This window comes from Contarinia nasturtii, unplaced genomic scaffold, assembly GCF_009176525.2.
Source record: "Contarinia nasturtii isolate CC-2019 unplaced genomic scaffold, AAFC_CNas_1.1 Cnas_scaffold_129, whole genome shotgun sequence".
NCBI lineage: Eukaryota > Metazoa > Arthropoda > Insecta > Diptera > Cecidomyiidae > Contarinia > Contarinia nasturtii.
In genome coordinates this window covers 1037596-1063345 of record NW_022197486.1, presented here as the reverse complement: position 1 = coordinate 1063345, position 25750 = coordinate 1037596, and the positions used below count along the sequence as shown (strand labels likewise).

The following is a 25750-nucleotide window of genomic DNA, read 5'->3' as shown; positions in this document are numbered from 1 at the left end:
AATCATGAGAGCACATTTCAATGTGCATTTGCATAATATCCCTTTTTTGTTTCAAGATCTGTACAAAAAATCGCGCACACAACAAACAATTACAATGACCAAAACGAACGGCAGCTATGGTAATGCATTTTTCTGCAATTAAAGAATGTTATCACTTTCGCGCATCTAAACGACTATGAACCAGAACGAAATAACACAAAAAACTGGCCGATTTTATGACTCTGGTTAAAGCGTAGACTTAAGACTCGTCGAGAATTTCGGAAATGTGTATATGGGTGTGTGTGTGCTTAATTCGCATCGGCATAGAGTTCGAGTTTAAAAACACTTCAGTTTATTTTTCTCCATATTATTGCAATATGTTGAAGATTTATGCGCTGAATCATTGTACATGGCAAACGAAGAAACACAAAATGAGCATCACATAACACGAATTTTGAATGCATAGCATCTAATTTTTGAAGGACGTTAACCGTAAATCATCAAACATGAGCACACACACACCGGAATAATGTTCGCAATTGCGAATTTTGTATTTTGTTAAGTGTTTTAACGGTTGAAATGTTCTTTTTCGACACTCCTACATCTGGATATTTGTTTTTAAATTACCAACAAAGTTCGTCGCAATCATTTTCGCGCAAACATGTTTTAAACGCACAGTGCTGGGTCGTTACATCGATATGATCCATCCGCCGATTATGATCATGCCAAGTAAAAAAAACACAATATTGTAAAATGCAGATATTTTATTTTATGGCTTAATTTGAAATTCGTGTACCTGTACACACACTCAACCTCAGAGTGTTTTTTTTTTTTTGCAGAAACGAAATCATCTATCGCTGCGATTTTTGTTGTTGATTAGTACTTGTTGAAATTTAATGATTCGGATGAATTTGGCCGACTCCAACATTTTTTTTTGTTGCAAAGATTCATTTTGCGCGCTTATATTTCACATCGCCATCATTTTATTATGCAAATTCAACCCTCCAATAAAGATTCGTTGGAACTAAGTGTGAAAATAGTGTTGAGTCTATATAGAAAAGTCATGAATTTGACACAACAAACCTGTTTTTATGTGAATACCGAAAAAAAATCCGAATATCATCCGCATTTTTTACCCAAAAACCAATCGCCATACCTTTTTGCTTAAGTGAATGAGTACATGCATGCATTGAGATTCGAAACTAAGTACCAGAAGAGGTGTTTACCATGCCAGTGGAAAACGTATACTCAAAAATGTATTAAAAAAAACCGATAATTATGCAAACGAAATGTATGAAGATAAAAAAGTAAACAATGAATTGTTTGCAGCAGCAGCAACAACCACAACAACAACAATATGCGTGCATATGCATATACGAACACACAGTGTGTGAACGATCGGCGAGTAAAAATTTTGATTTTTTTTTAATATCGGTTTCTCGTTCGCTTTTCTTGGCCGCAAATACGAATGACAGAGAGAAAGAATTGTCACCGACATTGTTGACATTCATAAACGATATAGTACGCACTTGGCCGTCGACTTTGACCCATTAAACAAGATTCGATAAACTGAAACACGCATCGCAATGCCGCATCTTTCTAAACTGAACGAGTGTGCGAGCCAAAAATATTCGATTTTTGAGATGCATATGGTCGTTTTAATTTTATCGCCTAAACACTTCTTTTTTATCAGCCTGAAGCATTTATTCAGCACACAGGGGGAAAAACATCATTTCTTTGCATTATTTAAGCAGAATCTAATTGTAAATAAATTATCATTAGAGTGGCTCATTAAAATAAGTTTTGCCGTCACAACGTTAATTTGAAGTCAATTTTCGCAGGACAGATCGAACAAAAAACCAATCGATTGTGTGTGTATTCAACGGTGCCATTACTTTAATCGGATTGGTGGCTGGTGTTGTTGCTGCATAAAACCAAGAGAAATCTAAGTCAAAAACGAAATGTTATAAATTAATCATAAAACTCATGATTTGATAAAATAAAATGCGGATTATGCGAGAGAGCTATGTCTCTATCTTGTGTTCGGATCGAAATCAATTTCAATATTATTGTTTGTGAGCAAACGTCGGCGCGTTCATTTCGACGTCGCAGTTATTTTTTGTTGTTGTTTTTTTATAATATTTTCAGTTAATGTCGTTCCGGCATAAATTTCTCTTTGAAACTTGGGTTCTTTGTTGTCTAAAAATACACGACCACAAATCGAATCAGGTAATCAATTAATTTTGCGACTGATTTCGAATAGGTTTTTTCATAGTCGTCTGTCTGTCTGTCTGTCTCCTTGCCGATAATTCATATCGTTAGTTGAAAACTAATGTGATATTCGCATGCAAATTTCATGTTTCTTTGCCAAGAAGTGAATCGTGTCGCACGATCGAGCAAGAAAAAAAAATACGTATGAACAATAAAAAGCAACCAAATCAAAATGAAAGGGATAGATTATCGTCCAGCTACATGATTGCTGCGAAGATCGTTTACGTTTCCATAAAAGTGTCGTGATCAACATATTGAGAAAGTAATTATATTTTTGAAATCGATTAATTATGTTTAACAACAGCATGATGTTTTGTTAACACTCAACTAGAATGTGATGAATTTCATTTTACGAACAAAAAAGCCCTTTTTCATATTGAGACTTTCTCAATTCATTCGTTTGTTTTATTTTCGATCTCATAACCAATGGAGAGATTATACACACCGTTATTGAGTAAATTTTCATTTGAAAAATTAACAACGAAAAGAATTTCTGCGAATCGCCTACACCCATTACGAGTGTGTTTGTGCCTCAGGTGTTATAAGCTGAAATCGGAAACGGATCCGTTAGACACCTTAAGTCATAACACAATTATATAATAATTATGATTAATAACTTTCACCCCGCTTTTTGAGTCGGTGTAGACAACGTCATCGTCGTTGATTTCAAGCCAAAGACACTAAGCTGCTTGTTTTGATGATTGCGTCATTTAAACATCGGCCTAAAATAGCCATTTAAAAGAAAACCTACAACAACGGTATTCTTAATTCGATTTATTTGGGTTTTTTTCGGAAGGGAGCCGCCAAGTTCAACATTGAGATATACTCTCTTGATATCTGAGAATCTGTCCCTTTCTCAGAAGAGAGAATAAAAATAAGAAAGCAAAGGCACAGATTTAAACGAGTTGCCGGTTCGCTTTGAATCGACACATTATTTATATTTAATCAGCAGCAAAATTGAGTGGTGTTATATTAATTTTTTTTTTCGCACTTGATGTTGACTTTCTTTCCAAAAATATCTGCAGGCATTTTTAATAATATTGTTTTTTTAATCGACTACGTAAAAACGTATAATTTTTAAAATCCAAATGATTGATTTTGATGTTACGAATCTTTTTGCTCTCTCTCTCTCTCTCTCTCTCTCTCTCTCTCTCTCTCTCTCTCTCTTAGCATCGCTAAATGTGACAAATTTTTATTTCACACCATTGCTATTGGCTGAATATCGGCATGCGGTCCATTACAAATTCTCATTTATAACATTTTTTATTCATCAAAAAACGATTTTGCTTGTTGTGCCATCAGCCATCACACATAACATTTACAATAAACGAAAGAATCAACTGTTAATGACTCGTGTCGTGTGTCCGTAAAAGTGTTTGTTTTGGCCGATGATTCTTTTTTTCTCCATCGATTACCCATAAATTAGAATCCGATTTTATGGCATCTATACATAATTCATAATTAAAAAAGTCACAAAAGTAATACAATTAAAATGACGTGATCAATAATCACATACACACGACATACAAGAGACGCCGCTTCGACAAAACAAACAGTAAATTACGGCCCAAAAAAATGGATTGAGCCAAAATTAGTGAATCTTGTTATTTTTAGTATGATTTGTTATTAAATTGATGACCATGTTATCTTCACCGAAAATCCGGGTTAAAAATGTTAAATGCACGATCACTAACTGCGATCGGATTATAGATGGAATGGATCGCTAATTTCAAAATAGACACATATCAAACAACATAATGATGACCAGGGGTTTTCAATGGATCATTCTTCATTATTAATAACTTTGAATTGTTAAATTTGTCTAATTTATTATTCACATTTTGACGAATGGTCACGAATCAATTGATTCAAATGGAAAAAAAGAAGCGACTAGTTATCCTAGTCGCCATCGTCACACCTTCTCATATCAATTTGTTAAATAAGAAATCGAGCTAGAAAAGAATCACATTTTTTTCCGCCAACTGAACTTGTTCTTTGAAATCGAATCCCATTAACTCTTCATCTTTTTCTCGATTTAATTATAGCTTCTTTTTTAAATAACCTTATCAAAGTTACAAATTAATTGTTGTATCTTCCGCAGACAGATCAGACTTTGATAGTTTTTTTTTTCACTTGTTTATTATCAAATTTCATTAAAATTCATTTTGATATACAGAAATAGAGATAGTTTGTTAAAAGTACACTATTTTTTTTCGGTTTGATTACCTTTGCCATATGTGATAAGTGGATATTTTTGGCACATTGCATCTTATTTTTCGAACAAACATTTATGCTGGATATCAAATGTGTTGGTGAAAAAGTGAGTCTTATGTGCATATTCAAATAAATAAATTGATGATTCCTAGTGCGTATGAAAACTTGACGTAGAAGAACCACTTCGGGAAAAAAAGGAACGCAATAAAAAAAACAAGTAAAAAGAAACTTTATTATCGTTGGTGAAGAAAATGTTGCAATTCATGCAGAAAAAATCTCAACATTTGAGCATGTAAATCAAGCGAAATAATTTCTGTTTCCCGGTTGCATCAATCGAATCAAACGAGCACGATTGCATATATTTATTCATTTGATTTCATGAAAACTTGAACCAGAACAGAAAAAAGGTGATGAAAATGAAGAAACACATACAACATGCACGCGCAATGGTTGTATGTATGTATATATGTGTGTGTGTGTTATTTTTTTCTCGCGCCAAATGTAAAGCAATAACATAAAACAAGTTATACCGTCGAAACACACAACACAACCGTATACAATAAATGGAGTTGGAAAAAAATGCAATCAATTAAGCTATGTAGCAGAAAACAAAAACAATTTTATACGGTTCATTTAAAATGTTACTTAAAATGTAATCATGATTTCTTGATCTTTTACATCAGTTTCGGCATCGGATTCAGATAACCAAAGACACGTACGTTGTGGTAAGGTGTAATAATCAGTTCGCAGACTTGCAAGACAAAATCGAATACACAAAAATGTAAAATTGCGACTTGCTGCACGACCAATTTCAGTATGAATTAAAAAAACACACAACAAGTCCCGACCGTAATGTAAAATGTCTTAAGAATATGGGCAGATGAATTTTCTTTGTTTGGAATTTTAAACTAAAATCGCATGTGCAATTTAATAGGGCAAAACTACAAAACTATTTTAAGAACCCGGATACGATGATAACCCATCCAATGGGTGGATGAGAATAATTTATTCTCTGATCTTGTTGTCCGAGAAGTCACGTTTTAAACAAGAGATGACAATTGAAGATTTAAGCCATGCATGTAATTACTATCCGTTACACATATTTTATCCATGTCAAAAGAGAGAAATAAAAAATTATGATCATCCATTTATGTGACTGACCGGTGCTATTTTTCTCATTCTTTGCTTCGCTATAATATTTCTCTATCTATTTCTTTTATGGCCACTTGTTTTTTTTTATGCAAATCAAAAACCAAAAGTCAATTATTCAACTGGAGCTATAAAAAACCGATGCTCTGAACAAAAGCACACACGATGAAAAAAAAGTAAAGCAAAAGAATGTTCTTGATTCTTTTGCAATTTTGGTTGGCGAACCATGTGAATTTATTCCAACGAAAGTCATCGACGTTATATCGACAGACATAATAAACCATAAATTATTGCAGTCATAAAAAAGATACCCAAAATGGCTTTCATCCAAAATGCAAATAGCAATATTTAGAAGACAGCCACCATCAATTCCTTTTGTTTCTAAATACATTCAATCGAATGTCATCCGTTTATTCAAACCAAATTACTCGACTGCATTGTATGTATCAAATGCTGAATTCATACACACACATACACACACCAATGCTGACTGAATACCGTAGCAAATTCAGAGAAACCTGGCGAACCACATTATTCGAATCACATGTTCACCATTTGAGTCTTCTAATTAAAGTGCTTTAAAAAAAAAATAAGCCGTAAAAAAATTACCATCGACTAATTAAAAGCCATCAATGTTGAATGATGACATTTTCGCTAATTATTCGCATCTTAAACCCATGAACGGCCTAAAACGGTTCTATGGTGCGATTATTTAACTCTAATTAAATTGATGAGATCGGCGCGTCGTCTGTATTTCTTGTTCTTATAATTTTGTAGTTCCGCATTACTGCAAATGTTATTTTTTTTCTTTGCTGCCGTCGCTCGTCATGTTCCTTATAATTATGTGATTGTTATTTTTGTTTGTTATTGATCAAATAAAGCAATCAATCGTTGAGGAAAAACCCCGGGCATGAAAATCAGTGAACAAAACGCAAACGGATTCGAAAAGATTGAACGAATTTGATACGAAAAAGACGTCGAAAATTAAAAGGAGACCGAAAACGCTTTTATAGACTTTGAATTGCAACCGCAAGCAGAATTTGTAAAATGAGAACATTCTTTACGATGTGTAGAAGCATTTTTCAGCAAAAACTTTGTAGACCGATAATTATATCGGTGAGCGAATGTACGATGACGATGCCAACAGCAGAGCACATATTAAATTATGCCACAATTTTTTTTGCGGTGATGCTTTGTTCGTTCCATGTAGAAAATAAATTGCAAATTGATCCTGTTTAGATGTAAAAAAAAAACATTCGGATCGAATCGGTATGCATATCCTGGTTCACATCACACACATACACATACTAATGCTATCATCGTTAAAAATTGAAAGACTAAAGAACGTAAAATAATAAGAAAATGAGCTCCATTAAACCACAACTCGCAGATATGTACCGATCAGATCGGTCATTCGAATCGCGTAAAAAGAATCATATTCTCATAAAAAACAACAACATTCAATACATGAAACAATTCATGGAAGAAAAAAGCAATACACGGAACGAAAAATAAAAACAATTTTTGAAAGAAGCTGGCCGAATAAAAGAAGCCCGAGAAATGGAACTTAAAACCAGCAGAACAAACATATTAAACGTATCAGCTGTGGTTCTGTGATGTCATTTAAAAAAAAGAAGAAGAAACGAATTCTTGTGAGTGGCAGTTGAATGCCGGTTACGTTGATTCGCATATGTTTGAATACATTAATATCTTATCATCAATTCAATGGAACCTATGCCTAAACGTTTATTTATACCAACGTTCATCGCATTTGTCTTGCGTGTTTTTTCCGAAAAAAAAAACAAATAACAAATTATGACTGCTGGCTCATGTCGTTCAAATTCTATGTAATCGTCGATCGAAGTTTATTTTATAGAACCGGAGATCAAATTCGATTCCATAGAATCGCACGGCGTAAGCCTGATTAAATGTGGGTTTAACTCTTTACGGCTTCATGGAACACGCGACAACTACAACATATCTAACGCAATTCACACGCATGGTTTTTGTTTTTTCTTCTTCTTCAAAGTGGAATAGATTAGGTAAATAATCGGTGTGTTTGTTGAAACAATCAATTTTAAAAATGATAAAACAACAAAAAGCGCAGTACATGGTGTCGAACAAAATAATCAAGTAAAATGTGGTTTTTGGACAGTTTTGAGTGTGGGGGCGCCATGCAATTCATCACATTCACAAACGCACATACGCCTGCTTATCGTAACCAAAGTGAAAAAAAGATGTGAACTTGTGATGCAAAAATGTTGTCATTCAGTCAATCAAAACACCGAAAAAGCTGAAAAGAGCGAAAGATCGAGAGAGTGAGCGGAGAGACAATGAATATGAACATAAATCTCTTAACACATTAGGACAATTAAGCGAATACCATAAAGAAGCGCGTTTGGCCGCATCCGTGTTGGGTGCGCGTTCAACATACTTATAAAATGAAATTAATTCAGATTTGTTCGCATTGGCATTATTTCGCTTCTCGTCTCTGCTTTTGTGTTTGTTGCTGATTTTTTGGGATTTTTTGTTACTCATCTTTGTTATCTCCGTGATAGAATACAAAAAAAATGTAAATGTTTCGTGTGTTAGGCGACGCAACGGCGTGTATTGGTAATTTCGGTTCGCAACCGTACCATCTCCACTTGTTCTATGATTCCAAATTCTTCAGCAAATTCTTCTTCGGGTTTTTTTTCGCTCTATGTTTTTTTTTTTTTTTTTTTTTTTTGATCAATCAAGAAGAGGCAAACATTTGTTTATCGATACAGTTCGATTTGTGCAAGTCAAGGCACGACATCATGACTCTACTCATTTCTATTTGAACATTTTTTTTCTGTCGTTTTGTGTTTTGTTTTGATTTTTTTTGTCCGTTGCTGTTCATTTGAACTCGTTTGATCTCTCATTATTATAAATAAGCATTTCATTTTGAAGCAATGTGTTCATTATGATTAATGTAGTTAACAAGTATTGAATTTAGAATTAAAAAAAAAAAAAAACAAACAAAAAGAAATAACAAAAAACAGAAGTTGTTGAAAATCATTTATTGTGAAAGGACCTCTGTGTGCGCGCATATAAAATATCAACACCGGTGTTTGATATTTTCAAAATAATTGCCGACAATTAGACTGTTGTGTATTTGTGTGCGATCCATTTAAATGCTAATGAAATTATTCACGCGCTCGCGCACATTCAATTGTGAACACGAACTTTTTAACAAAAGCCACAATCCATAAATACCAAATATTTTACCGTCCATTGACATTAGTGTTTGTATACAAATATCCTAGACGTTCAATATTCGCAAATATTCGCGCCGACAACGAAGACGACGACGACGACGAAAAAGAAAAAAGACAAATACGTGCTATTTGTTACACTAAAAAAATAGTAACAATTTTGAAAAAGATTTTTTCAACCAAAAGTGCAATGCTTGATCGGTGATCGACAATTCATTTTTTTAATCTTTAAAACAATTTATTTATTTATTTATTGAATCGACTGAGCACCATGGGTGTCATTTCAATTACCATACCTGATGCGACTGATTCGAAGGTAAGCTCGATGTGGAGTTCAACATCTGCGCTGTCAAAACGAATAGATATATATTTTTATTCATGATGAATAGCAAAAATGAAAATCAAACAATCAATAAATTTATACGAAAGAACATCAATTTTAGTTCCTATTTTTCAAGCATTAGTCATTCGTTTCCATAAAAACGTAGCAAAAGGAAAAGAGAAGTGTCATATAGTAAATTCACATCCGTGAACATTTGCATTAGCATGAAGTGGCACTTTTAAGGCGCACCAAATATAAAAAGTGAATAATCTTCTTTGGACAGCTCATCCTTTTTCCACGAATCGATTACAAATTGTTCTTGGCGTTGACTCAGTTATTATGAATCCGAAAGATCTGCGTTATGCAAAGTATTCATGCGAGAAGAAAAATTGTTTTCTACGATTTCGCTTTGAATGCGAAAACAGTGGCGAGAATGGAATGCCAACGCATTCTATATGGCTATAAAATGAATCATAAAATGTGAGAATCGATAATGTGACGAAACGAAAACGGAAAAGACTTCGTTTAGTTGAGAATTCAATCGGCATATATAATGCAACTTTGTCTAATAAAATATATGTAATGTGGTCGTAAAGAGTGTTGTTTTGACGTACAACTAAACATATTATTGATGCGTATCAATGTCATCTTTTGTCTTTGTATACATTGGGAGTTCAATGTTTTGCCACTTTTTTTTATTATCCGTCGAATCAATTCGACCGTTCCGCGCTTTATATTAAGAAAAATATGCTTTTATTAAATTTCTTGCTGATGGTGGTTTGTACCATGGTTGAAATATTCGCCAATTTGCATATCCATTGAAATGCATATGATTCAGGAATCATAACTACACACAGCACATTCCATTCCAATTTCATATATGTAAATTAATAGTCAATTTATGTAAATATATTGTTTGTTTTGTGCTGAAATTAGTTGATTTGGATTGGTTAAAATTAACAAACAGTTGAAAACACGATATTGAATCGATAAAATTTGTGTATTCTGGAATTTCTATTTTGTTTTAAGTCAAAATAGGTCTAGAGTTAGGACCTATAGTTGGTATTCTGCACGAATATCTTATCTCCGTTTATTTTATGAATTCATTTTCAATTTGTTGTTTTTTTTCAATCAAAATTGAAACTTGACTGACGATTATCACCTTGAAATAGTTCTTTGATTATTTGTAGCTCGATTTTGAACAACAACAACAAAAATCAAACTTAAATATCATCTGTTTTTTTTTTGTTTCGTTTTATTTAGCCATCTACTCGTCCCGAAACGGATTTCACATTGGACGTTCCACGTGCAGAGCAATTGCGAATCAAAATGCAGCAAGAAAAGAAGTTTCGGTGTCGTTGCCGTTTTATGTTGGCGTTCTTTAGTTTGGCGTTCTTTTTATTGACCGTCGTGATATTTAGTTTGATGTTAAGCCGAGGGAAGCGTATGTTTGGCAGCATGACAATGCCTTGACACATCGATTATCAAATCTATTCTAATTTTGTGTTTTTTTTCTTCTATAATTTGTTTTGAGTAATAATTTGAGAAGCAATCCATTTTATGTAAACCATCGTTTTATCAAACCATAGACATTAAGTTCTAATCTCGCCCAACTACTGAACAAAAAATCACAAAAAAAATATGGAAGAAATACGAAAACTTCATTTAAAATTAAAGCGCCAAGCGCAACCCAGAAAATGTAATGCGCCAAGCGCAATAAAAACGACAAAAAAAAAGAGTTACTAGCACCCGAATCTGTATCAAGCGATAGTAACGTGACGGGATATTATTACCAAATAGGACAATTGTTATTTAAAAAAAAAATTAATTGAAAACAAACAAAAAAGCAATCGAAACAAGATAACCATATGGAATTTATATGGAAATAATATTATTTAATTGACTTAAATTATGAATTTAGAATGTTTTTAGAAAATAAGAAAAAATCGACATTGAATTGAGTTGTATAAAAATTATAAGTGTGAACGAAAAACAAGAAATAAAGTAGACGCCAAGAATATCTTTCTATAGTGGAAAATTTCAAGAATTTTTTTTATACACACACATTAAAAAAACATGTTCTTTTTGTTTGTGGCTTAATTATTATTGTCGTATATTGTGTGATGCCAATTTTACGAAATATATTTTTATAGATTGTAAGTGCATTTAAGCACTAAATTTTCTGATAAACCATAATTTTTTTCTGTGGCAAATGTGAATTATTTTTTCTTCTTCTTCTTCTTCTTCTTCTTCTTCTTCTTTTTTTAATTATTTACGCGTGCTGTTCAGATAGTCTCTGTGTCACCCTGAACAAAACCACGTACAATAAAGAAATCACTTTTCTCGTCGGTTTCTTCAATCATGGCATTGCTTCCTTATTGATGCAGTAGCATTATAATTACCGCTTTTTTATTTGTATTTTTTTCCTTTTTTTTGCAATTAATATTGTGTATTTTTCTTTAGATAAAAACATTTGCGTAGAGAAAAATTCTAATCATTATTACAATTGTCGCATTTCATATAGTTAGCTAATAAAAGATGAAGTGGATAAAAAGAAATGTGCATTTGCTAGGATCATTTTGGATGATTTGTTTTTTGGTTAAAGAAAAAAAAAAAAGCAAATTTAGTATGTAGTTAGTCGTGCTATGTGCAAACATAACAAGGAATGTGTGATGTTAAGATTTTTTTTGTGGTTGTCTTTCATTTTTTTTGTTTTATATATGCTCGCGTGTATGAACTGAAAGAAGCAGCTATAAAAAATAGTAATTAAAAAGTAGCGAAAAATTGCATAGTTAAAATTAAGTGATTAAGAGCAAAAACCGCAAAATCATGCTAAATCGAAATCATTGATTTATTGAATTACAACAACAACAAGTAGTTAAAAGATGAAAAAAAAACAAGAAATGTGCTTACTGTCGATAATAAATTATTATTCTCTAAAATCTATCATTTAAGAAATAAATAATTTCATTCAAAAATAGCTAATCTGCTGTTTCTTTTTGTCATACAATAAAATTAAAATGCAACACTTCCCTTCTAAAGAAGAACAGAACAATAGACTTCGGATGTAAATAAATCGCTAGCAGTGACGATGAAACTATAGACATGATTCAAAGAGCAAGAGTCAGAGAGAAAGAGTGTGTGAATCTTACTTTTCACCTGTTTGAAAGTCAACTGTTTGAATTTCGTAGACAAACAAACAAACAAACAATCCATTTATTAATTTGCATATAAAAACGGCTTTAAATTTATTTGAAAATAATTTATTCAACACTTTTTGCATGGGATTGATTTTTTTTTGTACAGAAATAAAAACAATGAAAAGAAAAATAAAACACCCGACACTTGTTTTTGACATAGTCATTGAAGGCATAATCAAAACAAAAAGGAAATTAACAAATGGAATGATAACAACATCGAATGTATGTATGTGTGTGTGTGTGTGTGGTAGAGTGTTTTTGAAGTCATCGTTTCGTTGTCATCATCAGTACGAACATATATCGTTTCGTCGCTCAAGAATGTCCAATGCCATTAAATTGCTAATGTTAACCACACCAATTTCGGCCAATGCACCTTTCGAATCGCTTTTACTTTTGATGTCATTTTTCAGAGTTTCGGTAAGTAGCATTGCATTTCCTAACGGAAAAACTAATAATTTACAAGCATCGTGTATCCTGAAATGATAAGAAACAAAATTTGTATAATCTTGTTGGTTCACTTTATTTACTTTGTTATTAATGAATTTCATCCAAATAAATTGAATCGATAAAATAAAATTTAGAAGAAAATATGTAATCGAAAAAAGTCGATTGATCAACGTCATCGTGTTAATCAAAAAGCGACACAATGAATTCATTTTTCGTGTATAGGTATGCACGTAAATATGACAAAAAAGGAAAGACAGAGAGACATTTATGTCGAAAAAAACGTTAAACAAAAGAAACGAACACAAGAACAAGAAATGTAAAACTTACTTTTTGAATAGTAAATCAGGTCGTCTGGCATATTGTCCAAATAATGCAAATAGATTACGATTCATATCAAAATCAAATTGTGATGCACCGCCAGTTGAAAATTTCGTATTCATAATCATGCTATCGATGAAAAAGTCGTCCAATTGATGAGCGATTAATCTCAATGCTATATTGAAGATGTTGATCGAAAGTTCAGTTTCGAGGTTGTGCAAACTTGTCACCATTAGCTGTTCGTTTTGTTTTTATTCCAATCGATATTATGCATGCATATTTTTATGTATTGTATTCGCGGTGGTGGTGGTGTTGTTATTTTTGTTGGAATTGGATTTTAAATCAAATACCCAGAAATAAAAAATAAACAATGAAGTTAAGCATGTATTTTTTTTTATAGATAACAGACTTGAAAATAATTCTATAGAACTTGAGTGTCAGTGATAATAAATCGATGGCGATTTATTTTTTCTTCTTTTGTTATATATGCGTCTCATCTCTCATGCTCAACTAAGATCTGGATGAATGGGCACAGGAAAGAGACAAATTCGAAAAATACAAAACAAATCACCAACAGTCGACTTCCGAATGCGATTACATTTATTTCACTGGTGACACGGAAATTGATACTGAAAACGTACCGTCACTTTGACAAATCTTTCTTTAAAAAAAAAAATACCTGAAACATTTCGCCAGCTGTTGATGATAACATAAACGGTTCGAGTGCATTGTGATCAGACATGGAAATCCAATTATCATGACGATAGGCCATTGACTTGGCTTTTATGTCATCAACTAATTTTGATGTAAGCTCTTTCACCAGTATTCGTTGCCATTGTTCCAAGTCATCGACCACTTTATCAAATACCGAATTGATTTCGTCGGTGTGCGGACCAAACAAAGCGGCATACAAATGAAGATAATGCTTGCATTGAAACGGAAAAGAGAAGTGAAATTGATTTTTTTTTAAAACAAAGCTATAATAAAATGTAAATGGTGGTAAAGTGAAATTAAAATAAACGAATGATTCATGCATTAATGACGACCATAATCCGAATTTGATGAAACTATTAGCACCAATCGTTTCACATATGGATTGAAAACTTACAACATTTTCACCCCATTCACGTAGCACCGAATTTATATAGTTAATCGCATTCAAGACCATACACGTTGTGGTCACACCATTCTCTGGATTACTGTGTAAATGGACTAGCCGACGGCGAAAGTTTTCAATCAATTCCAATTGTAAATTTAAAAATTGCAACTGATGACCCGGCTGTGGTAAATTACAGTAACGTTCACATATTGCATCTAACAAACGAATAAATTGATCGGCACATCGTGGTATTTTTAATTCTTCCAAATTACTTGGATCGATAAACAACCATGCTGACGATTGTGATAAAATTAAATCCATTTTATCTGATGTAACTGCATTTGAAAATGTAAAGAGTTTTCTTCATTTTATATATTTCGTTCAAAATAAATTCAGTTGAACTTACATTGTTCTTCGATAGCCAGCCATTTAGTCAGGTACTTTGCTTGTGTTAAAACAGTTATTGCACTGCAATAGCTGCTTGGATAACCAAGTGTATCACGAATTTCTTGCTCAAATGCCAATGTCTCATCGATTAAATGCGAAAATAGAGCATCATTTTCAACAATTTCATCGATATCGTTACATAATTTTTCTACCGCCAATTGCACCAAACCACGAACAAACTCCAGCTATTTAATTACGATTTTTTTTTTAATTAGCATTGAAATTTGATGAATTTATTATTAATTTAAACAAACCCGAATATTGATATCCGAATGACCGGCAAGATTTAGAGCCGGTTGAATGTGTGTTCCAACAAAAATATGATTATCTTTGGCCCAATTTAAAATCTGCGTAAAAAACCATTCCGGCTTATCTGGTCGATTTGTTTGCCGTGGACCAGTGAAGTGATACAAAAATCTATTGAATTTTTTTTCGAAATAAATAAATTCCGTTTTGAAAATGAAATCTTACATCTTTACCTTTGTCGAAATGGTTTTACAAGCAATTCTACTGGTGTACTTAATGGCTGGCACAAAATTGATGGCGTTATCGATATAAATGAATCATTCTTTTCTTCTGGCGATTGCAGCTAATAATAATCACACATTATTTCATTTTGTAAATTAGAATGAACTAAAAATTGTTTTCCTTTTCTTTAATTAAAATTAAGTTTTAATGGGCGTTGAACGTACCAAAAATAGATGTTCCGCCGCTGACATTAATTTATTAAGCGAATCCTTGGTTGGATTGATAAGCTCGGTAGATGCTGAACCAAGGTATGGCCATTTAATAACATCCAATACCGATTCAAAGTCTCTGAAATGGAAAACGGAATTAAATTTATTTTTATAGTGACAATTTAATCATTACATATAAACAAACACATTTGATAGGTCAGTAATTTTTAAGGTGTTTACTTACTTGGATAATTTCTTCTTTAGAATTTCATACCAATAAATAGCTGTTCGTTCTGCGTATGATCTTAAATTAACTGCTTCAACACTTTCAAGCCGGCCAATAATACTGTTGGCTGAATCGGTGCCGCCATACAGTGACAAATACAATCCGATCGCTTTTTGATCATCTTTTATATTGGCCGCTAAACTTTTGCTGAACAAAAATTATAGATTTAAAGATTAAAATCGATTCCATTGTTTAATTCATTCAAATGTATTACCCAATTTCCTGAATGTCATTTAAAATTTTAAAATACTCGACTAACAGTTGCAAACATCGTATTTTATCTAATTGTTTGGTAACGCCATCAAGAATGCTATGATAACCGTCTAGTTTTTGGATAAGTTTCTCTTGAAATTGATCAATTTTTGCGGTTTCCAATTGAATAATTTCGTTCGAATCACGACATTGTGCCAATGCCGATTTAATAGTTGATGGTATTCCATTGCCTTCAATCAGAAGCTTGAAATTCAAATTGAGTGTTTTTGATAAATGCCATCAAAAAAAAAAAAAATGAAAATCCGACTTACTTCTGCTTCGATTTCGCCAACACGTTTTGCATATTCGCTACTGATTGCTTTGCAATTGTGTAAATTTTTAATATCGCTACCAATATCACGATTTATTCGTTCAATCACACTTTTTGCAACATCTTTCATTTTACTCCCTTTACGTTCGAAACACCCAAATCCAATGTAATGTTCACCAAACAAACGGATATTTAAAAAAACCGATCCTACGATCACCAAAATGTTTTCTTAAAAAAAAGAAACACTATACACATGAAATGTATGTAGAATTTAAAATTAAATAGTATAAAATTAGGCAAACGGTAACATTTATTGGTTAAACACAACGAAAATGTTTGGAATCTATTTTTGTTAATAAAAACATTGAAAATGGATTTAAAAAATTGACTTGAAATGAAAATAAAAATGGAAATTCGGTTCAAAGAGAATATTTATGTTTTGGTGACGTTTAACTTTGGATTGAACATAGTACAGCAGATTCATTCAACGTCAAAGTTTTGACATTTAACCGTCATACTGCATGGAACAACACATGCCGCACATGCGACATGCGACCGTTTTGTCAATGACAATAAAGTTCACTATTGAATGACGTTTTTCTTGCTAGCATGACATTTTTCAACATTTCAAATTTAGATGAACTAAATTTTTTGAAATTGATAATTTGTTTTTCTTTCAAAATGTGAATATTTATTTCAAAAATGGATATGTGTGTTACAATTATTTAAGCTAAAAGTCAAAGTATTTCTAATAAAGATCTCAAGTCGTTGATGAAATCTAAAAAATGAATAATTTAAATCAAATTGACAAAAAAATACAAAAGAATTTATGGTTTTTTGAAACTGTATTTGGCCAATTTTGCGATACCAGATCGCTCATTGTCTTCAGTATTGATTTTTCGCTTGGCATTCAAACCATTCGATTTTGTGGAATCATCGGTTGTGTTGTGTGCACTGGTTGGTGTTCCATTTGATTTACCCGAATAAATCTGTTTGTATTTGCCCATTGCAACTTTTGTTAGTTCATTTGGTGTCAAACCGGGATTATCTCGCTCAAATTCCGCTCGATTTGCATTATAATAGTCTATAAATGGTAGTTTTGTTGTCTGAAATGATGTGTGAAACATTTTTAATTCTTGTCAATAAAAGTTTTTTTTGTAGTTGTAAAAAACAGCATGAACCCACCATTGGCTTGGGACTGTTAGTGTCTGTATTTTGATTTTCTTTTTCTGTATCTGGTGCACTCGGTGGCAACGAATCAAACTCCATATCTTGTGTTTCTTGTGAATCAAATCCAATGGCTGTTTCGGTCAAATGTTTGAAAGCACTAGGACCTGATTTTCCACTGCTTGTTGGTGTCTTCTTGAACGGATTACGTTTCAATTGGCTTATTGAAAGTGGTTTCTGTGGAAGAAATGTTACATATGTTTAAGTCAGTAATGTGCGAAGGGGAGGGGCTTCAAAATTCTTCCGATTTGCTAGGGATTTTCGTCCAAAACGAAATTTTTCTCTATTTCCTAGGGTTCTTTGAAGAACATTTTGAAAACACCGCACCCCCCCCCCCCTGGAAAATTTTGCTCGCACATTACTGGTTTAAGTCATAAATTATTGATGACTCAATTCGAATTATTTCCGAAAAGATGTCTAAAAATATAAATACCGGTATAACCGTTGGTGTTGAATTTTTGCTTTGATTTGACCGTATCAAATTTTGTGCGGTGGGTGTGCTCAAGAGAAGTTCACTGGCTGCTTCGTTTTCATCATATTTTTGTCGTTCTTTTTCTTGTTCCTCAAATTGTGGCAGAAGTTCACCTAATTTTTCGGCCAAATGAATGCGGCCCAATTTGCTTGCGTATTTTATAACCAATGGCATGAGTGATGGCAATGCCAGCATCTCAATAAGTTCTTTTGCGCGTAGTTCAGATTCCGAACGACATGCAATCTATAAAGTTAAATAATAAATAGAATTTATTTGGTTTCGAAATTTGATGGTGAAAAAGAGATGGTCACACATACCGCAAACAATTTGATAGCAATTTCCTTGATATTTTTATCGGCATCGTCGACATTAAAGCAACTGTTGCGTACCAATGCTTCTTCCAATTTTGATTGTTCGGCTTCAATATCACAAACTGGCATTTCCATTTTCAACTCGGAGACCATTGGTTTGGGTGTTGTCAGTGGATATGATGAACCACGGCATAAAATTGAGCGAACAATTTGTGTTGATTCCGACACCTCGATGATAAAATGATTGTCTGATGCGCCTTTTGTATGTAAACTTGTGTCGCACACTGGAAACCAATGATTCGATCGAATTGAAAACATTCGAAGCATTCCCATTGTATCGCATGTTACCGGTGATCCTTTATCGGAAAAACCGATCCATGTGAGTTTTGAATTTGGTGTAAGTGTTACTTTAAATTCACGGCAACGCAAACTCAAGCCAATCGTTTGGATGAGCATCATTGAGATGTGTTGATCTTCCGATGCAGCCGCACTGTGATAAGCAACAATGATACGATCGTCGTGAGCGGCAACAGCAACAACTGGACCTGGCAATGAAACAATTTCACGTTGTGTTCCCAATGCACTGAAAATGCGTAAAAATCGTACATCGGTTGCAACAACAACCAATTTTGATGAAGCCGCAACACAAAGAATCTCCTCACAATTTGGCATCGACAATGACCATTCACGACTTCCACCTGAACCTCCCAATATAATGCACACCAATTTGCTGGGCGTTTCATTACACAGTGCAAGAACCGATGAACTTAAACTGGCCATTGTATGATTTAAATGATTTACCATGTGCAAACCATGATGAATGCTCGCATCATGGAATTCAACTTCAATCGAATTCTCAGATGATGTTGTATGCGCACGTACAATACCAATATGATTCCATAGCATGTAACGATGTTCTAATGTTTTTGGCGTTTCACCCGGTTGAAATGGTGACTGTAAATCATAGGTTTTTGCATAATGTGCCATCGCTGTACTACGACCATCACTTTTAACATCATCATTGTCGTCATTCATCGCACCAGTTTTTATTGAAGAACCTTCGAGAAACTCATCGATCTCATCATCAATTGTCTTTTTCATGGTTTCATTTTTTAACTTTTCCAACGATACACAATTCTCATTATCGATATCATCTGGATCGTCGGGAAATTGAACTAAAAAAAAAAAACGAAATTGATTGAAAATAATAAAGAAAAATGGCCAATAATTTGAATGCAGAAAATAAAAACTCACTTTCACCAAAATCAATATCCTCGTCCATGCCATTCTCTTCTTCACGCTCAATAACATTCTCATTGTCATCAGTTATGTTTTCAACCAAACCAAATTGGCCAGTATTATCAGTGTATGCAAATTCACCATTATTACTTGGATTCCAATCAATGGCCGTAATACATTGTGCTTCATTATCCCCACTTTTATCCTCTTGAATTATTTGATTTGCATCGATATCCCAAATGGAAAAATCACCATTTTCATTACCAGCCGCTATATACTTGCCACATTTTGAATATGCACATACGCTGTACTTTGATTTATTCTAATTTAAATGTGATATATTGTTTAAAAAAATGCATTACTATTATCACAATTTAAAAAAATCAATCAATTCAATACTTGTTCATCAGTCAGCGTTTTCTTCACCGCCCAATTTTGTGTGTCGACAATAATAATGCTTTTATCCTGATTGTATGCCATGAATTTGCCATGTTTCGGTTCAAATGAAGGTGTTACTGTCATTCGAAAAAGTAAAAAAAAAGAAATTAAAATCAGTTTTCCGCAAAAAATTGTCTTATCGACACAAAAGTCATACCATAAACTTGCGTCATTTGATAGCTTTTAATTTTGTCAAATCCGGAAATGGTTTTGATGCATTTTTTCTCGTCAAGATTCCAAATTTTAATGGTTCCATCGCCAGAACTAGACACCAGTAGGTTATTTCTGCTTAAATCGATTCGCAAAACCGGACCAGTGTGTTCAGTTAGTTCGAATGGTTCCATAGACGTATCTCTTAGCTTTACTTTAATAGTCATATCTTCTGAACACGCCGCCATATACTATATATGCGATACATTAAAATTAAATATGTAAATGTATGTCGTACGTACATTCCGTCTATATAAGGTTTCGAAGCTTACCTCGGCATTGACTTTGATGCAAGTAATGGGAGCTGAGAATCGAAATTCGGTACCATCACGGTTGTATTCTGGATATGTATAGGCTTGGACCGTATTCAAATCGGTGGATGTCAGAATGCGCTGCTCATAATACACATGATACAAAATGAATTCACCAACACACTGTGTATTCGGATCATCATCATCTACACCGTTCCAAATGCGAATGTCACCATCTGACCCAGTTGTGATGACATGCCTACAAGTTCAATTATGTATATACAAATGACCATCCATGAATGATAATCTAATTATCTTACTCTCCGTTTTCCGTGTAACAACAGTGCGATTGACCATTTGTATGTGCATAACGCAAACACGATCGTTTGTATGGCATTTTATAAATTGTTAACCACGATTTTTTTTTCGTAATTTACATAAAAATTGCAATGAGCTACTTCACAAAGAAAACACAATTGAATGTCAACGCCAGAATGGGAATTCGCGCCAATTTTATGTATTCGCTCTTGAATTTGTATTTTAAGGTTAATGTTTTCACATCGTTTCCGAAAGATGGCGCGTACTTCACATCAGAAAATAAAATCGTCTTATCAGATAATTCGAAAAAAAAGAAACGTTTTTAATTTGAAGTTTTCTTCAAAAGTTGTCATATTTTTTTCAGTGTGTAACAAACAAAAAAATGCAAACCATGATAAATAGGCTACAAAATGCATAACACTTGACGTGAACAACAAAATTAAATTAAAATTGATTTGGATGCTAATTGGCTTAACTTAACCCCATCTGCACGTGAAATTTGGTAATATTTTCCTTTTTATCTAGACGCATCTACTGAGATTTGGCAGTGTATACAGAAAAAGACAAATACATTAACGCTGTATACCATTATTTTGTTCACTTTGATTTAGATTGTATTTAAGTCACCATTTATTTTTCTCTCGTTTGCCCAACTTGATTTATCTTCAAAAATTAGTTTTGTGCATTATTATATTTAGCATTTTATCGGAAATTTTTATTGTGCAGTTCGTGAATATAAATAAAGTAAAAATTGTCACTCATTTTTAAATAATATTTCGTGAAATTCGAGGGAAAAAACATGTCGGGTATGTTTAATATTGGTTATTATGCAGCTATTAATGACGTACATCGTTTTTTTTTTCGGAGAAATTTGTCTTGATATCATATATACAATCGCTTGTTGCGATTCATCCGGTTTTTACTTTGTTATCGAAGAGTATTTTGTTTGCAAATCATTTCTTGTATGTCGAAAAATATATTGAAAACATTAAAAATATCAATATATTTTCAAGTATTGAGCATTTTCATCAATTTAAAACTGTCGACACATCAATTTCTTCATGTTTTCATTAAGTAAATATCATCTGACGGCCTAAGAAGAAAACAATAACATACAGAATATTCTGCAAAAAGACGAATACAAATTTATGTGAGCAAAAACCAAATATACAAACAGACAGCGCAAAGGTAAAACAGCCTACTTACATAAGAAACACTTTTCTTCTTAGGCCGTCATCTATGTGTATGTCGGTGTTTACTGATAAACCCATATAATTAGCAATATAATGATGAAATTCAGTTGCGGGATGCCATGACTCATTACTGATGTATACAATTCGTTGGAACGTCAATTGATTGGAATTTCATTTGTTATGGGCAAAGCCTAAGTAACGTTAGAAATACAAATGACATACAGACGCTGAATATTGTTTTCTCTAAATTAGATCTGTTGGTTTTGATTTAAAATCCAACATTGCAAACGCAAACCTCTTTTATTTGACGAATTCCTTTTTGATGAAGAAAATTTGAAAAGAGTTATTCTTATTCTTTGAAGTAAACATAACGAAACGTTTTTTGCTCCCATTGAATTTCAGACCAAAAATCATATGCACCGCCACCAAATATGTATGGACCACAAGATACGGACAATAAATTCAATGGTGGTCATCCAAGTCAAGCTGGATATGCACCACAACCAGGTTTCGCCCCATATGGATATCCATCGAATAATGTACCACCCAGCAACTTGCATGTGCCAAACCAACCCGACACCGATCCAATTGTGAAAGGTTTTGAATTCAGTACAGAGTCGATTCGACGGGGATTCATTCGTAAAGTGTACGCCATTTTATCGGTAAGAAATCCAATGTTGTTTTGAGATTTTGCATCTATAAGCCAATGATGAATGTTTTGTTATAAAAATTTCATCATTTTTTTAGGTTCAATTGTCGTTCACATTTCTCGTTGTAATGTTGTTTGCCCATCACTATCCAACAAGAATTTTTGCTTTTCAAAACTTTTGGCTGTTTATTGTGTCGATGGTAATGGTTTTCGTTACAATAATCACGTTGAGCTGCTGCGAAGGTGTGCGACGTACATCCCCAAGTAATATGATATTCTTGGCCCTGTTCACGGTGGGCGAATCAATTTGTGTTGGATATGCCACACTGTCATATCCTCCAGATGTGGTAAACATTCACTATTCACTTATACGATAATTTTCGAATTTTTAAATGTAAAAATCAAGTGCTACATTTTACTTTTAAATTGTAGGTGATGATTGCAATTGGAGCGACTGCTGTGGTGGTTATTTCATTGACCATATTTGCAATGCAAACAAAATGGGATTTTACCGTGATGGGTGGTGTTTTATTCGTGGCACTTATGTTGTTCGTTGTGTTCAGTTTTGTGCTCATGTTCACACGGAGTGAGATTGCTCATTTGATTTTCGCAGGAATCGGTGCTTTGCTCTTCTCCATATACCTGATTTGTAAGTTCACTGCAGACACATATACATTTTTACAATTTTATTAAAAACTGTCATGACCTTGAATTCATTTCAATCACCATGACAACCAATGTAAGTGTATACCATGCCATTGGCCACGATTTTTAACTTGTTTCAATTTTATATTCAACAGATGACACTCAAATGATAATGGGTGGCAACCACAAATATTCAATGAGCCCGGAGGAATACGTATTGGGTTCCATTACGTTGTTTTTGGACATTATCAACATTTTCTTGTACATTTTACGTATTGTTGGTGCAGCCACTAAGAACTAAATAACAATAAGCATGTGCATGCCTAAATACAAACCTACCCCATTTTGCAGTTTTTTCTAATTGATTTTTTTTTTATATATAAAAAATATTCAAGTCATATTAACATAAAGAAACATCAATTCAGGTGAATTCAAATTTGAAAAATATTGTGAATGTCATAACATAGTCTTTTTTGTAATGTTTACAACGAAATATTACATTTTACTAAGGACAAAATACTAACTAATAAGATAGCATACATACATACATACATGCACAACGATTACTTTGACAGTTATATTGAGTTGTTTTGTTAGCATGCCTGTTTCTGATTCATAATCGTTATCGTTTCAATGGGCCTTATATAGTATATTTACATTTACAATTGGCACTCATTCTTCTCGTATCTTCAGAGGGCGAGATTCTAAAAAAAACACACACACACACTCACATCATAATGGTTATGAATTGAAACAGTAATTCAAAACAACTTTGAATAGAGTATCCGGGGTTCCAGTTTCTCTGGCATGGTATGAATTTTTAAATAGGGTATAAATTTGAAACAGATCCCTCTCAAAATTCAACGCATTTTGATGTATAGAACACTTTTATCTTCGTTGATTACAAAGCATTTCAGAGTGATAGCTTACATGTGTATATTGAAACATTGAAATTGTCTTATTTTTACAAAACAGAAAGAAAATAAAACCATCAGGATAATAATGTGCTTGAAAAAATAACACATAGTTAGAGAAGATATTTTGATGTAATTCGAAACCAGTAGTACATTGCCAATGGTTTTTACTCCATTTATAAATGTGAAATAATATTAAAAAGCTCTTAAACTTAATACAATTATACAATGGATATAATTATAACAAATCATTTCGTCAAAGATTTAATTTATAATTTCTCTTCAATGGTTATAAACTAAAATGTATGTAAACGTATTTAAAATAAAAATAATTCGGTTAGAATAAAAACCCGTCTTAAGATAAAAATCTGTATTCCACTTTTACGGATTTCGATTTCAAGTCGGGTTTTTATTCTAGCTCATTCAAATGTATGCAATAACGAAATAAATATTACGCAAAAAAAAATTGCATTTGTTCTTTTCTAATTTCATGTTGTTAAAAGTAGCCACTTTCATTTTCAACAAATTAAATTTGACCTCAAATATTTAAGCAATCGTACATATTTCATCGTCATCTGTTTTGACCTTTGCTTCATTTTGTTAATTACAATATTTTATGATATCAACTTCCAAGCATGCTATTCTTCTTTTAAATATGATATATAAGTTTATATTTTTGCTCATTCTTAAGTTTGCAATTCTGTGATATGTATTATGTGTATAAATAGATCGAAATAAAATCAGTAGTACTATTTTAAGCTGCAGTTAGTATCTTTTTTGTTGAATATGAACATATTTTTTTCATTTCTACACACAAGAAATAAACCTAACAAATCATTTTAGGATTCCTATTAAAATATTAATTTGTAAGGTTTCCTTATAATAAGAGAACATAAGGAAACCTTTAAATAATAAAACATGTTTTGTTTCAATAGTGAAGTTGGATTTGACGTTTGGCGCGCCAATTTATTAGGATTCTTGTTAAAATATTGCGATTTTATAAGCAAACTTTACAAATTCAATTTTGGGCCGAAATTATTCGAATTTGCTAGGGTTTTTCCATTTGAAAAGTGAAGACCTTTTTTTTGTTTAGCTCATCAATGTAGAAAATTCAGGAAAATTCTTTTAATTTGCTAGGATTTTTCGAACGTGAGAGAAATTTTTCCTATGTCCCAAAGTTTTTCGCAGGGAAAATTCTTTCGATTTGCTAGGAATTCTCGCCAAAATTTCGAGAATTTTTAGTTTGCGAAAAATCAACCCCCCTGTAAAATTTAGCTCATACATTATTGTTGTAAATCATTTTCTCTGGAAAAGTCAAGACCTTTTCTTTTAGCTCTTCACTTTCCCCAAGAAAATGTTTTACACATAGAATGGACTTTTCAGAATTAATTGCTTGCTTTGATTCACTGCGATTTTGTATAAATTGTATTACGCAACAAAGAGTTTAAATCTCAATTTTTTCGGAAGGTGTTTGCTTAACCCTTAACCGGGCAGGTCAAAATCCAAACGTTATCGGGCAAGTGGGGCAATCAAGCAGCAATTTTCTACATGGGAGCCAGTGGATCCACACCAGCCAACTCACCGATCAAAATCAAAAAACACGTGCGATGCCCAGGCACTCGCAAACTGATTGCAGCCATCATGAAACGTGGAAATTGTATCGTTCGGATGGTCGATGAGTATATGACATCACAACATTGTCCATTGTGCTTCAA

The 25750-nt window shown here is 32.9% G+C and overlaps 4 protein-coding genes across 6 annotated transcripts in view; 2 read left to right on the top strand and 2 right to left on the bottom strand.

The window, feature by feature from the left end:
• LOC116343356 (probable serine/threonine-protein kinase DDB_G0282963) overlaps window positions 1-10907 on the top strand; it is a 79024-nt gene extending 68117 nt beyond the window's left edge. For all 3 annotated transcript variants that reach the window (XM_031771386.1, XM_031771393.1, XM_031771378.1), the window contains exon 6: window positions 10435-10907. In XM_031771386.1, the coding sequence (XP_031627246.1) occupies window positions 10435-10644 (210 nt within the window). In that variant the 3' untranslated portion in view covers window positions 10645-10907. The remainder of the gene's footprint in view (window positions 1-10434) is intronic.
• A 1511-nt stretch (window positions 10908-12418) lies between these two features.
• Window positions 12419-16543, bottom strand: LOC116341963 (RINT1-like protein). The gene is made up of 11 exons (XM_031769409.1): window positions 16170-16543; window positions 15860-16101; window positions 15604-15792; window positions 15375-15498; window positions 15162-15271; window positions 14937-15099; window positions 14642-14867; window positions 14245-14570; window positions 13816-14061; window positions 13146-13372; window positions 12419-12845 (listed from the first exon to the last, which is right to left on the bottom strand). The coding sequence occupies exons 1-11, from the start codon at window positions 16296-16298 to the stop codon at window positions 12656-12658; spliced, it is 2172 nt and encodes a 723-aa protein (XP_031625269.1). The 5' UTR covers window positions 16299-16543; the 3' UTR covers window positions 12419-12655.
• A 451-nt stretch (window positions 16544-16994) lies between these two features.
• Window positions 16995-20796, bottom strand: LOC116341829 (WD repeat and HMG-box DNA-binding protein 1). Its single transcript, XM_031769132.1, has 9 exons — window positions 20637-20796; window positions 20338-20575; window positions 20013-20256; window positions 19817-19932; window positions 19433-19739; window positions 18185-19353; window positions 17829-18110; window positions 17354-17572; window positions 16995-17274 (listed from the first exon to the last, which is right to left on the bottom strand). The coding sequence occupies exons 1-9, from the start codon at window positions 20711-20713 to the stop codon at window positions 16996-16998; spliced, it is 2931 nt and encodes a 976-aa protein (XP_031624992.1). The 5' UTR covers window positions 20714-20796; the 3' UTR covers window position 16995.
• A 430-nt stretch (window positions 20797-21226) lies between these two features.
• LOC116346941 (protein lifeguard 1-like) lies at window positions 21227-24141 on the top strand. The gene is made up of 5 exons (XM_031777267.1): window positions 21227-21440; window positions 22230-22489; window positions 22575-22823; window positions 22909-23125; window positions 23277-24141. The coding sequence occupies exons 1-5, from the start codon at window positions 21434-21436 to the stop codon at window positions 23420-23422; spliced, it is 879 nt and encodes a 292-aa protein (XP_031633127.1). The 5' UTR covers window positions 21227-21433; the 3' UTR covers window positions 23423-24141.
• The last annotated feature ends 1609 nt before the right edge of the window (window positions 24142-25750 follow it).

Excerpts from the sequence above, each read along its gene's own strand:
- LOC116341963 (XM_031769409.1), bottom strand. The coding sequence starts at position 16,298 with ATGAAAGATGTTGCAAAAAGTGTGATTGAACGAATAAATCGTGATATT. Across the intron at positions 15,499-15,603 it reads CTAAAGAAGAAATTATCCAA|AGACTTTGAATCGGTATTGG; the intron begins GTAAGTAAACAC and ends TTTCCATTTCAG. Across the intron at positions 14,571-14,641 it reads GCTGGCTATCGAAGAACAAT|TTACATCAGATAAAATGGAT; the intron begins GTAAGTTCAACT and ends TTTCAAATGCAG.
- LOC116346941 (XM_031777267.1), top strand. Across the intron at positions 22,490-22,574 it reads AAGTGTACGCCATTTTATCG|GTTCAATTGTCGTTCACATT; the intron begins GTAAGAAATCCA and ends TCATTTTTTTAG. Across the intron at positions 22,824-22,908 it reads TGTCATATCCTCCAGATGTG|GTGATGATTGCAATTGGAGC; the intron begins GTAAACATTCAC and ends TTTAAATTGTAG.
- LOC116341829 (XM_031769132.1), bottom strand. The coding sequence starts at position 20,713 with ATGCCATACAAACGATCGTGTTTGCGTTATGCACATACAAATGGTCAA. Across the intron at positions 19,740-19,816 it reads AAACGCTGACTGATGAACAA|AATAAATCAAAGTACAGCGT; the intron begins GTATTGAATTGA and ends CATTTAAATTAG. Across the intron at positions 17,573-17,828 it reads CAACACCAACGGTTATACCG|AAACCACTTTCAATAAGCCA; the intron begins GTATTTATATTT and ends TTTCTTCCACAG.